The 16,015-nt window shown below is 45.5% G+C and overlaps 1 protein-coding gene across 4 annotated transcripts in view; it reads left to right on the plus strand.

The window, feature by feature from the left end:
- GNPDA1 (glucosamine-6-phosphate deaminase 1) overlaps window positions 1–16,015 on the plus strand; it is a 94,524-nt gene that overhangs the window by 71,189 nt on the left and 7,320 nt on the right. For all 4 annotated transcript variants that reach the window (XM_069764042.1, XM_069764043.1, XM_069764044.1 and 1 more), the window contains exons 5-6: window positions 4,071–4,255; window positions 8,152–8,326. In XM_069764042.1, coding sequence (XP_069620143.1) covers window positions 4,071–4,255; window positions 8,152–8,326 — 360 coding nt within the window. The remainder of the gene's footprint in view (window positions 1–4,070; window positions 4,256–8,151; window positions 8,327–16,015) is intronic.

The raw sequence follows: 16,015 nt of genomic DNA on the forward strand, positions 1-16,015 counted from the left end.
TCAAAACGTACGGTTGTAGTCAGGTGGCACAAAAGGGGGTGAAAAAAAAAAAAGGAAAACGGCAGGCAGAAACTCTGATAAGAGAACTGCGTCACTTATCAAACTTTGGCGGCTGCGGGATGTGTGTACGGAGTTGGCGCAACGGGGGTGAGGGAAAAAAAGCGAGCGTTGATCGGTGAACTGCGTCACCAATCAACGTTCGGCGGCTGTTAAATGGGCGCACGGAAGGAGGTGCAAAGGGGGGTAAAAAGAGGGGGAAGGGAGATGGGGGTGGAAGTGGGGATTGGGCAGGGATCAGTGATCAAAACGTACGGTTGTAGTCAGGTGGCGCAAAAGGGGGGTGAAAAAAAAAAAAAAGGAAAACGGCAGGCACAAACTCTGATAAGTGAACTGCGTCACTTATCAAACTTTGGCGGCTGCGGAATGTGTGTATGGAGTTGGCGCAACGGGGGCGAGGGAAAAAAAGCGAGCACGAGCGTTGATCGGTGAACTGCGTCACCAATCAACGCTCGGCGGCTACTAAATGTGCGCACGGAGGCGGCACAAATGGGGGTGGAGGGGGTAAAAAGAGGGGGAAGGGGGGATTGGGGTGGATGAACGGGGATTGGGCACGGATGAACGGGGATTGGGCACGGATGAACGGGGATTGGGCACGGATGAACGGGGATTGGGCAGGGATCAGGGATAAAACTTACGTTTAGTTGTCTTCTTTCTTTAGCAGGGATTGTGGTGCTACAGGCTGCTGTGGCACCACAATACCCAGCACAGAAGGTAGATCCAGCAGAGAGATCAAGCCAGGAGATCCAGCAGTATGACCGGTCTGTAGGAATCCTCAGCTAGAATGAGGACCCTGCAGAGCGGTCATACACAGGTCAGGCAGGTGACACAGACAGGTCACAGAGCGGTCATGCTGCTGCTGTGACCTGTCATTGGTGGGATCGACCATAACATCGATCCCACCAATCAGAGCTTACCTGGTGACCTGGCTGTGACCTGCCTAGGATCGGATCTGTTCGCGCCATCCTAGGCAGGTCACAGCCAGGTCACCTGCAGGGCACAGAGCGGTCACAGCGTGATCGCCGCTGCGCCCTGTGATTGGCGCGATCGACGATGACATCGATCGCGCCAATCGGCTCCTGCAGGCCCTGCTGGGCCTGCACTGTGTCCTATCCTATCCTATCCTAGGATCGGTGCTATTAGAGCACCGATCCACGCAGGTTCCAGCATGGCACAGCGCGGTAATACCGCGCGGTGCCCTGCGATTGGCGCGATCGATGCGATCGCGTCAATCCGGGGTGTTCTTGCCGGTGCCTGGCAACGCCAGGCACCGGACCTAGGATCGAGTACATCGGTACTCGATCCTAGCCTGTGACCTCATTGTTTCAGCCGCTCCGATTGGCTGAAACAATGAGAATGGCTGTGATTGGCTGTTCAGAATTGAACAGCCAATCACAGCGATCGAGAGGGCGGGTGGGCGGTGACAATGCCCTGGATGCCGAGGCCATCTCCCCCCAGGTGAGATGGCGTCGGAATTTTAATGCGATCACCGCGACTTAAGTCGCGGTATCGCATTAAAGGGCAGGACGTACTATCCGTCAGATAGGCCCAGGGCACCTCGACGGGATAGTATGTCCAAGGTCACAGAGGGGTTAAAAAAAAAAAAAAATCACATACTCACCTCTCCGTTGCTCAGGCCCCCATCGTTTTCAATATTAACCTGCTCCTTGTTCCAGCGCCACTCCATCTTCAGTGTCTTCTGCACTGACGTTCAGCAGAGGGCGCGCACTAACCACGTCACCGCGCCCTCTGACCTGAGTGTCACTGCTGAAGATGGTGCGGCGCCCGGAACGAGGAGCAGGTGACTATTGCGCAGCGCTCCCCTCCCCATTATACTCACTTGCTCCTGGCGCAGTGCAGTCCCTGCTTCCCCGACGCCGCAGCTTCATCCTGTACTGAGCGGTCACAGTTACCGCTCAATACAGTAATGAATATGCTTCTCCACCTCTATGGGAGGTGGTGCCACATATTCATTACTGTAATGAGCGGTACCATGTGACCGCTCAGTACAGTAAGAAGCTGGGGCGCCAGGGACCGCGCCAGGAGTAGGTGAGTATAATTAGACAGCCCCCGCTGCCTCTCCCCTGCCGACCCCTGGGTATGACTCGAGTACAAGCTGAGAGGGGGACTTTCAGCCCAAAAAAGTGGGCTGAAAATCTCGGCCTGTACTTGAGTATATACGGTTACGGTATATATGGACTTAACTGTGTGTGTGTATATGTGTGTATATATATATATATATATATACATATACATACATATATATATATATATATATATATATATATGTATATGTATATGTATATATATATATATATATATATATATATATATATATATATATATATATATATATATATATATGTATATATATAATTTGATAATTTTAAATCCATATACAGCACAGAGCCATGTAGTATAGAGACATAAAATAAAAAATAAACATATACTCGCCTTCCGAAGGCCCGTTGAAGTCCTGCTATACTCACCATCCGCCGCCTTTCCCGCTCCGATGACCGCTCCATTGCAAGCGGCAGCTTCCGGTCCTAGGGCTGGTATGAGCGCAGGACCTGTCATGACGTCGCGGTCACATGACCATGACGTCATGGCAGGTCCTTGTCGCATACAATCCTTGCCACCGGAACCTGCTGCTTGCATGGAGCGGTCACCGGAGCGTCGGGAGGAGCGGGAAAAACGGCCGATGGTGAGTATAGCAGTTTTTTTTTTTTTAATTATTTTTAACATGACATATTTTTACTATTGATGCTGCATAGGCAGAATCAATAGTAAATAGTTGGGGATACACAGGGTTAATAGCAGCGGTAACTGAGTGCGTTACACCGCGGCCTGTTACCGCTGCCATTAACCCTGTGTGAGCGGTGACTAGAGGGGATTATGGAGCCGCAGCGGGCGCCGGGCACTGACTGCAGGGGAGTAGGGGAGGGACTAATCGGACTGTGGCAGTCGCTGATTGGTCACGGCAGCCAACCGGGGGCTGGTAACTCTGGCACAAAGCACAGATCATAGGTGGACCTCAGTGTTTCATACAACTTCATTGCCTAAAACACTGAAATCACTGAGATTGGCTGTGTAATTCTCAACAGCCAATCACAGTGATTTGTAGTTGTGGGTGGGCACCAAAACCCCTTGTAGCAACTATTCCTTGTGCGTTTAGTCACCGTGGTCGCATGAATGACCACATGCGTTGTGAAATCCTTCCTTTCCATAATGTATGGATGCGTCTAACGTCGTGAATGGATTAATACTGATTTAACTCCTTACCTTTGTTGTAGACTTTTTTTTTTTGCCATTTTGTAGAAAGTTGTTGATGTATGCTAATCAGTTAGAAGTACAACGGGGTGGTGTATTGCATTTTTAAATCTCCTGCTTCTCTCCAAGTTCCGGCACGCTGCTTGCCTCCTGTGTCTTGCTGATGGGTCACGAATATTTCAGAAACCTGCCTTCTCTGACAGAAGCCTGCAAGTCAGAGATAGGAGGTAGGCAGCAGGCAGGAAATGGGGAGAGACGCGAGAGAGCTGTACGTGCATTGCCCACCTTGCTGCACTTGTCTCATTAGTATACAATTCCCGCTATGGATTTCTGCAAAACAGATTTGTATAAACAAGGCAAGGATTTACTCAGCACTAAAGCACATTTTTATATACGTGTCATCAACTTGGGGCATAAACACTTCATAACAGGTTCCCTTTACGTTTGCAGCAGAATTATTATTGCTATGTGTTTGGGATATCGTGTCTGCCATTTGAATTGATTGAAGATGATCTGTACTCTGTGCGGCTTCTGATTTAAGGGTGTTGAGTCAGTTTGGCTTATATAGATTGCTGTAGCAAAGACGAAAGGATATGCTGTTGTGTTCTGTAACTTTTGTTTGTAATGAAACTTTTACAGTTGCACCTATTTTATTAAAATGTAGTATGCATGTCACTTTTATACAGTCAGAAAGGTTTGTACTGAACAGAGCTTTGTCCAGCCATTTTTTTTTTTTTATACAGGAATCGGACCTGATGGTCACATAGCTTTTAATGAACCGGGGTCCAGTCTGGTATCCAGAACTAGAGTGAAGACATTGGCTATGGACACTATATTGGCAAATGCACGTTTTTTCGACAACAATCTCTCAAAAGTTCCCACAATGGCTCTTACAGTTGGCGTAGGAACAGTGATGGATGCAAAAGAGGTAATGTAACTTTACCAGACAGTACTTTTCATGAAAGTAGAAATAATATGCTAGATGTTGTTTTTTTTTAATGCATGTAACATACATACAAGTTTTCCTACCTACAAAGAATGGAGTGGTCTGTAATTCTTATCATATGTACACTTCAACAGTGAGAGACAGAATCTAAAAAATAAAATCCAGAAAATTACACTGAAAATTTTGCATAATTAAATAAGTATTTGATCACCTACAAACCAGTAAGAATTCTGGCTCTCAGAGACCTGTTAATTTTTCTTTAAGGGTACAGTACCATTTGGACACACCTCATTTAAAGATTTTTCTGTATTTTCTTGACTATGAAAATTGTAAATTAACACTGAAGGCATCAAAACTATGAATTAACACATGGCTCCTGCAGTGTATCACTGAGGTTACCTTAGTTCAGAGTCTCACTTTTAGGGCCCCTTTCCACTTGTGAGAAAAACGGACGAGTGCAATCCGATAAAAAATCGGATTGCACTCGGACCAATGTTAATCAATAGGTGACATTCCATCTGCGATTTTTTTCTCTGCCGAAATCAGACTGAGAAAAAAATCGCAGCATGCTGCGATTTGCTGTGAGTCTCGGACGAGACTCGCCAATGCAAGTCAATGGGTGCGGGAAAAAAAACCCATGGAATACGGACCATCCGTATTCCATCCGTTTTTTACGGATACCTTACCATTCTGTGGCACAGAACACTGTAAATAGTCCTGTAAATGACTGTATAAGAATAGAATTGCAGAGAAAAAAAACGGATTGCATACGGATGTAAAAACGGATGATGCGATTAAAAATCGCATTACACTCGCATGACACTTGCATGACAATCGCACACGTTACATCCGTTTTTTCGGTCCGTAAATCGGACCGTTTTTTTCTCACACAAGTGGAAAGGGGCCCTTATGGCAATGCTGCATGAGAAATTTCTCACACAGCAGTGCCACAAGTGAGACTAGGGACTATTTTTTACAGTGGCGGAGGAATACAGTGCGGAAGGATACCTTCCGTCATTGTATTCCTGGAGAGCGGTCTGCTGATGCTGCTGCTCTCCACGGGAGATCGTCATGGGACACTCATATTAATTAGATATCTGCGGATCAGGGAGTATAGTGTTTGTTTATTATTTTAATATTTTTTACAGGTGACACTGGCTTCGGGGATTAAGGTGACAAGGTGATGGCATGTACTCTGTCTATATGTACTGTGTCTATATTTATGTATTATATGTAATGTATGAATGTACTGTATGTTATGTTGTATGCACTGTTGTATGTTCTGTTGTATGTTTGTGTTTTTTTTTTACATTCAACACATTAGCCGAATGATGGGACTATTACTGTCTCATCATTGGCTAATGTGTCAATCACTGTCACTGCAGCAGGCATAGCCCGATGGGACTTGTAGTCCCATCGGACGATGCCTACGCACGGACACACACACGCACAGACCCCCGAGAGCCCCGCACCCACATGCACAGTCTCTGCCCACACCCCCCCCCCCTCCCGATCTGCAGCGTTTCACCCGCAGCTAAACCGCAGATCTTTTTTACATCTGCGGTTTTGCTGCGGATGTGCCCGACTCAATGCAAGTCAATGGGTGCAGAAACGCTGCAGATCCGCACAAAGAATTGACATGCTGTGGAAAAAACAACGCTGCGTTTCTGCGCGTTTTTTTCCGCAGCATGTGCACAGCTGATTTGGTTTTCCATAGGTTTACATGATACTGTAAACCGCATGGGAAACTGCTGCAGATCTGCAAAAATGCTGCGGACCTGCGGTAAAAACTGCAACGTGTGAACATGGCCTTAGTCAATCTCCAACCTCTCCACCATGGCCAAGGCCAAAGAGCTGTCTAAGGCTGGGATGGGCTACAGGATAATAGGCAAGCAGCTTGGTGAGAAGGCAGCAACTGTTGGCACAATAATTAGAACATGGAAGAAACACAAGACGGCTGTCAATCTTCATCTTCTGGGGCTCCATCTTGCCTTGTGGGGTAAGGATGATTTTCAGAGAAAGGTCCTTAATACTCCCAGAACTTCACAGCAGGACCTGGTCAATAACCTGAAGAGAGCTTGGGACCACAGTCTCAAACATTACCTTTTAGTATCACAATACGCCCTCATGGATTAAAATCCTATAGGGCACACAAGGTTCCCCTGCAGTATGTGCAAACTTGGTTAAGCACTATAGGAAACGTCTGACCTCTAATTGCAAACAAAGGTTTTTGTTTTTATATTGTAGTAAATACATATTTCATGCAATAAAGTGTAACTTATCTAAAAATCATTCAATGTGATTTTCTGTGTTTTTATTTTTAAATTCATACACAGTTGGTGTACCTACTATAAAAATTACAGACCTCTCCATTCTTTGTAGGAAGGAAAATGTGCAAAATCATCAGTGTATCAAATGCTTATTTTCCCCACTGTACATGAATTGCAACATTGAAAACGTGCAGAAAACTGACAAGTAAATAATAAACCTTTTTTGTACATGTGCTCTGGAGCTACAGAGCAGGTCTCAGTCAGCCGGGTAAATGGGGGAGCCACAGAACAAAAATTTGAGTATGAAGGGACGCGTGATTTGCAGGAGAAGATGACTTTTTTTTTTTTTTCCGTGATACCATTAATTCTACGACATGACTTTTTGATTATCCATTTTATTTTTCTGTTTCTTATTCTTTTTAATGGGGTTTATCATGGGTTATGGTACAGGTCGTCTTCTTCTTTTACTTACATTTTTACATAAAACCCCATTTGCAGTGGCCAAATATTCTATATATTTTTTTTTTTTTTCAATTATTTTACTTTTTGTTCTGCCTTCCTTCACGTATGATGCTGTGTGGATTCCAGCATGCAGTTAAACCCTTCATCCACTTCTCAGTAAACACTGTATGGATTCTTAAGTCTCTATTTATTGAGATGATAATGTGAACGATAACGGATGACAATCGTAGTGGATGGTATTGGTAAAAACTACAAAGAAATAAACAGTGTATCAGTCCTGCCACATCACATAAACCACATGATACATGGTGCAATTACATCAGTAACTGGAACATTTTAGAGGCCGCACAGTCACAGTACAACACAGAAATGCAGTTATCATGGCAAAGTTCATGCTGCTAGCCCTACTCTATCCTATACAGAAATGGATCTATCTGTATGCAGTGCAAAGAGCAGAATAAAGATACAGAGCACAATATACACTACACGGTGGCTGCATAATGGCTAGCATGTACAGATTCTAACACAACACATAAATGCATGCTCTGCTTGCTGCTTATGAATGGGCAGAATACTTTTTATATAAAAATGTGAATTTTTTTTTTTTTGAGACCCTAACTGCCGCATACGGTATTATAGTTTTACAATTAGCCCCATATAGTAACTCTGGCCTCCATCCTGTAATAATGTCTACAATACTGTTTAGAATGTTCCCAATCCTGTAGTAATGTCTCCTTTCCTGCAATATCCCCAAGCTTGTAATGATGCACCTTGTCCTGTACTAATGGTCCCTCAACCTGTCGGACAGCGTTCTCTTCCTCCTTCACGGCCGGGACACGTGGCATTGACGTCATGTGCTGCCATGCCGCCAACGTCAGGCTGCTGGCCCCTGATTGGCCTCATTGGCTGATATTTATATTGTGGTGCAGATAGCTGGTCTCTGTGCCGCAATACATTTCAATGGAATATGCGTCCGATGCCGTACATTCAATTGAAAAGTGTGGATGTTGGTGGCTTCTGGCTTGCTGGATGCGATTTCTGAGACCCGAACAGCGGCGCTAGCTCTGTGTTGTATGTATGTATGTATGTATGTATGTATATTTGTTAAATATATTTTTTTCTTATATATATTTTTTTCTTCCATAGGTAATGATACTCATCACTGGGGCCCATAAGGCCTTTGCCTTATACAAGGCTATAGAAGAAGGCGTAAACCACATGTGGACAGTGTCTGCCTTTCAGCAGCACCCAAGTACCGTGTTTGTTTGTGATGAGGATGCAACGCTGGAGCTGCGAGTAAAGACAGTAAAATATTTTAAAGGTATATCCTTATCTCACAGCATTATATTATGAAGTTTATTTAAGAAGATGCATTTTACTGGTTTATTACCATCAATATACACAGTTGATGAAAAATTAAAAGGACCTATTAAAATACAAGAGCTTATTTTTCAGCGTATTAGAATTTATTTTCTACAATAAAATGTACCTAACTTTCCATTGGTTATATTTACATATGTCAGGTTTGTGGAAAATCTCCCAACTGGCAAATTAATCGCGATAAACATCCATAAAGACACATCTGACATCACAAAATACAATAAAACAATATAACTTATCCTGCTGCTGCTGCAAAAAAAGAAAAATACAAAAACCTATGCCACAATTTTAATTTTATTTTTGTTCAACCCACCTCAAATTTTTTTTTTTTTTTTAATCTAATTTTGTGTAGATAACAAGAAAGATACTAATAAAAATGAGCTTGCCTTTCAGAATACGATGCTTAAAAATATTTTAAAAGATTGTTTTGTACGTAACCCGTATCCTACACTTTCCCCATTTTTAACCCCTTTGCCCCCAAGGGTGGTTTGCACGTTAATGACCGGGCCAATTTTTACAATTCTGACCACTGTCCCTTTATGAGGTTATAACTCTGGAACGCTTCAACGGATCCCAGTGATTCTGAGATTGTTTTCTTGTAACATATTGTACTTCATGATAGTGGTAAAATTTCTTCGATATAACTTGCGTTTATTTGTGAAAAAAACGGAAATTTGGCGAAAATTTTGAAAATTTCGCAATTTTCCAACTTTGAATTTTTATTCTGTTAAACCAGAGAGTTATGTGACACAATATAGTTAATAAATAACATTACCCACATGTCTACTTTACATCAGCACAATTTTGGAAACAAAATTTTTTTTTCTAGGAAGTTACAAGGGTTATAATTTGACCAGCAATTTCTCATTTTTACAACAAAATTTACAAAACCATTTTTTTTAGGGACCACCTCACATTTGAAGTCATTTTGAGGGGTCTATATGGCAGAAAATACCCAAAAGTGACACCATTCTAAAAACTGCACCCCTCAAGCTGCTCAAAACCACATTCAAGAAGTTTATTAACCCTTCAGGTGTTTCACAGCAGCAGAAGCAACATGGAAGGAAAAAATTAACATTTTACTTTTTAGTCACAAAAATGTTCTTTCAGCAATATTTTTTTTAATTTCCCAAGGGTAAAAAGAGAAAATGGACCTCAAGAGTTGTTGTCCAATTTGTCCTGAATACGCTGATACCCCACATGTGAGGGGGAACCACTTTTTGGGTGCATGGCAGGGCTTAGAAGGAAAGGAGTGCCGTTTGACATTTTCAAGCTAAAATTGGCTGGAATTGAGATCGGACGCCATGTCGCGTTTGGACAGCCCCTGATGTGCCTAAACAGTGGAAACCCCCCACAAGTGACCCCATTTTGGAAACTAGACCCCCTAAGGAACTTATCTAGGTGTGTGGTGAGCACTTTTATCCCCCAAGTGCTTCACGAAAGTTTATAACGCCCGGGCGTGAAAATAAAAAATCCTATTTTTTCCACAAACATGATGGTTTAGTCCCCAATTTTTTATTTTCTCAAAGGTAAAAGGAGAAATTGGACCCCAAAAGTTGTTGTCCAATTTGTCCTGAGTACGCTGATACCCCATATGTGGGAGAAAACTACTGTTTGGGCACACTTCGGGGCTCGGAAGGGAAGTAGTGACGTTTTGGAATGCAGACTTTGATGGAATTGTCTGCAGGCATCATGTGCCATTTGGTGAGCCCCTGATGTGCCTAAACAGTAGAAACTCCCCACAAGTGACCCCATTTTGGAAACTTGACCCCCTAAGGAACTTATCTAGGTGTGTCGTGAGAATTTTGAACCTCCAAGTGCTTCACTAAAGTCTATGATGCCCGGTGTGAAAATAAAAAATTCTATTTTTTCCCCCACAAAAATGATCTTTCAGCCCCCAATTTTTTATTTTCCCAAGGGTAACAGGAGAAATTGGACCCCAAAAGTTGTTGTCCAATTTGTTCTGAGTACGCTAGTACCCCATATGTGGGAAAAAACTGTTTGGGCACTTCGGGACGCAGAAGGGAAGCAGTGATGATTTGGAATGCAGACTTTGATGGACTAGTTCTGAGGGCGTCATGTTCCGTTTGCAGAGCCCCTGATGTGCCTAAACAGTAAAAAAAAAACCACAAGTGACATCATTTTGGAACCTAGACCCCCAAGGAACTTACTTAGATGTGCCCCCTCTTTGGAACTAATCTACTGGTTCCTGTTAAGTAAATTAGTAGTGCATGGAGGTGTGGTACAATTTGAAGCAGTCCTTCATACACAGGCCAGGTTTGTCGGGGCAGGTGTCGCATTGATAGATGGTGTCCTTGCGTACTCCTCTTTTGTAGCACACTCGGCACCTTTTTTGCGGCTTACTTTTTCTATCAGTTGGCGGGACCACCCCCGGAAAATGCTGACCTGGTATGATACGAGCACCCTCAGTTCCGGAAGTACTGGGGCCCGCTCCTTCCCTCGTGCCAAATATCAGGGCCTTAACCACTACCTCCTGGAACTGAAGGTACGACGTATCAGTGTGTCGTGCACATCGTGACAGCAGGAAAGCATTGAGCATTGCCATTTGTACGATGTACACGGACAGCTTTTTGTACCACACCTTGGCCTTCCTCAAAGCACTGTACGGTTGGAGGAGTTGATCGGAGAGATCAACGCCCCCCATGTTTTTGTTGTACCCCAGTACACAGTCCGGTTTGCAGACCTGTGTTGAGGTACCCCGTACACTGCTGAGGGCACTGCCATCACCGTGTATGGTGGTCAAGAGAAGGACATCCCTCTTGTCCTTGTACTTGACCACCAGCAGGTGGTCGCTACATTGGGCTTTGCTCTCACCTTTTCTGAGCATCTGCCCAAGTAGCGTCTTCGGGAGGCCTCTCTGAATTTTGCGGACAGTACCACAGGCTGCGGTACCTCGCGCAGAGAGGGATTTGTAGAGTGGGATGCTGGTATAAAAGTTATCAGTATAGAGGTGATAACCTTTATCCAGCAGTGGGTGCACCAAATCCCACACAATTTTCCCACTCACTCCCAGGATGGAAGGACACTCAGGCGGTTCAATCCTGCTGTCCTTCCCTTCGTACACTCTAAAGCTGTAGGTGTACAGCTTGTAGAGTTTGATTCCGTACCTGGCCCTTTTGCTGGGCAGGTATTGACGGAATCTGAGCCGCCCCTTAAAATGAACCAAGGACTCATCCACACAGATGTCCCTTTTGGGCACGTACACTTCAGCAAACTTTTTGCTGAAGTGTTCGATGACCGGCCGAACTTTGTACAGACGGTCAAAATTGGGGTCATCTCGTGCGGGACACCGTGCATTATCGTTGTAATGCAAAAACTTATGGATGGCCTCAAAACGCGTCCGAACCATGACCATTCGGAACACTGGAGTGTTATATAAAATATCTACACTCCAATATTGCCGAATTTCTGGCTTCTTCACGATCCCCATATGGAGGACCAGGCCCCAAAACTGCATCATTTCAACTGCGTCCACAGGAGACCAGTTAGAAAATGATGAACGGGGGTTTTGCTCCAAAAATTGCCGAGCATACAAATTAGTTTGCTCCACCATGAGGTTAACGAAAGCCTCAGAGAAAAAGACTTTGAAAAAGTCTATTTCTGTGAGGCCGGTGGTGTCAAACTTGATTCCTGATTCTGCCACAAAATCAGGAATCAGTGGCTCGTAATTTTCGGGGGGCGAGGTCCATATGGGGTCCGAAGAGGGTCGCGCTGGTTCATTTTCAGGAGTGGGCGCTGCCTGATCTTCTCTCCTGGGGCGTCTGCGTGGCGGTTCCGCAGGACCCAAGGAGGAAGATGAGGAGGAGGAAGAGGATGAAGAATCTGAAGAGTAAAGGAATGTGGGATCCTCTCCCTCGCTATCAGTGTCGGAGGCAAGGAAAGCATATGCCTCCTCCAATGAATAGCGCTGCTGGGACGAACGGGACATTTTTTGTGTGATTATGGTGCTTGTGTGTAATATTTATTGATAACTGTGTACGTGTGGGGGGGGGGGGATAGTGTTTGGTGCAAACTATTCTGAAAGGAAAAAGCTAAAGGGAAAAAAAATACCTGTAAAACGAAAAGTCTAAAACAGCAGGCCCTAGCTCTGATAAGTGAACTGCGTCACTTATCAAAGTTCGGCGGCTGCTGGGTGTGTGAACGGGGATGTGTAAAAAAAAAAAAAAAAAAAAAGAAATGAAAGGCACGGGTTCAGACGCAGCGGCGGGGTGCGTGGACGGGGATGTGGGAAAAAAAAAAGAAATGAAAGGCACGGGTTCAGACGCAGTGGCGGGGTGCGTGGATGGGGATGTGGGAAAAAAAAAAAAGAAATGAAAGGCACGGGTTCAGACGCAGCGGCGGGGTGCGTGGACGGGGATGTGGGAAAGAAAAGCGAGCACGAGTGTTGATCGGTGAACTGCGTCACCAATCAACGCTCGGCGGCTGCTATATTTGGGCACGGACGGACGCGGCGCAAAGTGGGGGTGGAGGGGGAAGGGGAAGGGGGGGTGGGGTAAGGGGGGGGTGAAGTAAGATCGGGCCGGGATCGGGGATGAACACTTACAGTTGTAGTCTCTCTTCTTTCTTCTGTCTTCTTTCTTCTGTCTTCTTTCTTTAGCAAGAATTGTGGTGTCACAGGCTACTGTGGCACCACAAGTCTCAGCACAGGAGGGGATCTGTCAGCGTGACCGCTCTTCAGGAATCCTCACCAAGTGTGAGGATTCCTGAAGAGCAGTCAGACAGGTCAGGGACAGGTGAGACAGGTCACAGAGCGGTCACACCGCTGCTGTGACCTGTCATTGGTGGGATCGAATTATCACATCGATCCCACCAATCAGAGGTGGCCCTGGTGACGCCGGTGTCGCTAGGCACCAGCCTATGATCGGAGCTCACAGCTCCGATCATAGGCAGGTCACCGGCAGGTCACCAGCAAGTGACCGGCAGGTGACCGGCAGGTCACCATCAGGGCACAGCGCGGGCACACCGCTGCTGTGCCCTGATTGGCAGAGCTGCAGGAGGTGGTGGGGGAGGTGGCAGGCAGATGAGGCTGGATTTCCAAGCAGGGCACAGCGCGGTAACACCGCCACTGTGCCCTGCGATCGACGGCGATCGATGTGATCGTCGATCGCGCCGATCCGGCGGGACTGTTCCTGATTGGCGCGATCGACGATCACATCGATCGCGCCAATCACAGCTGCAGGATCCGGAGCCTTCCTCAGCTGCCCTGCGGCTCCGGATCAGGCACTTTCAGGCAGGGCACAGCGCGGTAACACCGCCGCTATGCCCTGCGATTGGCGCGATCGATGTGCCAATCGGTACTCGATCCTAGCCTGGAACCTCACTGTTTCAGCCAAGCTGATTGGCTGAAACAATGAGAAAGGCTGTGATTGGCTGTTCAGAATTGAACAGCCAATCACAGCGATCGGGAGGCGGGGGAGGGGACGCCATACCCCAGGATGCCGAGGCCATCTTCCCTGAGGTAAGATGGCGTCGGAATTTTAATGTGATCACCGCGACTTAAGTCGCAGTGTCGCATTAAAGGGCATGACGTACTATCCCGTCCCTGGTCATGGGGGCCCACCCCACCTGGACGGGATAGTACGTCTGACGTCAGAAAGGGGTTAAGTACATTTTAATTTTTTCCTGGAACCCGTTAACACTTTCACTTTTGAGCCGTGATGGGGTTTGTTTGTCTTGGAAACTGACAATTGTATAATTTTTTGGGTTAGATGCATCATTTTGATAACTTGTTACTGAATTTTTTGAGCGTTGCAGGGATGAAAAAACCCTGCTAAATTTGCCTTTTATTAACCTTGTGGCATTTACTAATTTTTTTTATTTTGAATAGACTTTTACGGATATAGCAATATCTAATGTTTTTATATTTTAAATGTCTTTTATTCCTTATTAGGGGGGAAAGGGATGTGATTTGCGATACACATATACTGTATTACACTTTTTTTCCCCCCTCCCCTCTTTGGTATATGATTGTTTTGTAGCTTGTCCTGTACACTGCAATATACACTTGTATTGCAGTATATTGAGAAAATCACTGATTATGACATCCAGTCTGTGGCTGGGCATCACAAGAGAATTAACATGTCAGACACTGGTGCCTTTGGGAAGCTCCTGGCTGCCATGGCGACCCATTGATACACTTGCGATCGTTACACAGTGGGTCAATAGGTGGCCGGAATAGACACCTGGGCAGGATAGCAAGGTTTGTTTGTTGCTGTCAGTAATTGACCAACGCTTTAAGCGCTAGTGATGATTGCTGTAAAAGGTAGATGCTGGCAATAGAACACGCCTAGCATCTACCTTGGGTGGCATAGTATCCGTTTTTAATTCTGTTCCATACACTCGCAGCGGTTTTAATGTAATGGTACATTATGGCGTGGAAGGGATTAATATACTTAAGGGAAGGTGCCGCGTTTTAATATTGTAAAAAAAAAAAAAAAAACCTCTTTAATTCCTTATTTTTATAAGTTATTTTCAAGTGCATAGTATTTATTGTTTTTTTTTTTTATTCATTTTTTTTCTGCCACTGGGCGCCGCCATTTTCATTTGCAGGACTGTAAGTGTAGCTGCACGACACTTACAGTCTTCACATACGGCAGCCCTGGACATAGACATCTGTAGTCGGAAGGCGACCCCATAGCTACTACCGTTATAAGCTCAGCTGCTCTCTGCTCTGATGTGGCCACGCCCCCTGGGCTGTCTCCACATCACAGCAGACGTAGGAGATCGGCGCCATCTTGCTTCAGTCACAGTGGAGTCTACCTCACTGTGAGCTCCACTGTGACTGAGCTGTGCTGTTGGAGGAGCAACTCCATCTGTCTCCCCTCACACTCAGCGGCCGTTCCCTGTCCTCTGCTGCCTGGTGTGTGGCTGAATCTCTAGAATCACTAGAGAGTCTGAAGTGCTGTGGTCTGATGTTCTCTTATCAGGAGCTGCAGAGAGGTAACAGAGGGGGATGGGGGAGGCTCTGTGCTGCTCCGACCTCACTGCAGCTCCTCACAGGACATCAGACCCTGCATCTATCACTATACTGTGCTGAGCCATGTATCTAATCCTTTCCTGTGCTGACCTGTGTATCTAATCCTGTGGAATACTGACTGCTGAGCCGTGTATCTAATCCTCTCCTGTGTGATAGTGTCTGCTGAGCAGTGTATCTAATCCTATCCTGTGCTGACCTGTGTATCTAATCCTGTGGAATACTGACTGCTGAGCCATGTATCTAATCCTCTCCTGTGTGATAGTGTCTGCTGAGCAGTGTATCTAATCCTATCCTGTGCTGACCTGTGTATCTAATCCTCCTGTGGAATACTGACTGCTGAGCCGTGTATCTAATCCTCTCCTGTGTAATACTGTCTGCTGAGCCGTGTATCTAATCCTATCCTGTGCTGACCTGTGTATCTAATCCTCCTGTGGAATACTGACTGCTGAGCCGTGTATCTAATCCTCTCCTGTGTGATACTGTCTGGTGAGCCGTGTATCTAATCCTCTCCTGTGTGATACTGTCTGCTGAGCCGTGTATCTACTCCTCTCCTGTGCTGACCTGTGTATCTAATCCTCCTGTGGAATACTGACTGCTGAGCCGTGTATCTAATCCTCTCCTGTGTGATACTGT

This window comes from Ranitomeya imitator, chromosome 4, assembly GCF_032444005.1.
Source record: "Ranitomeya imitator isolate aRanImi1 chromosome 4, aRanImi1.pri, whole genome shotgun sequence".
Taxonomy (NCBI): domain Eukaryota; kingdom Metazoa; phylum Chordata; class Amphibia; order Anura; family Dendrobatidae; genus Ranitomeya; species Ranitomeya imitator.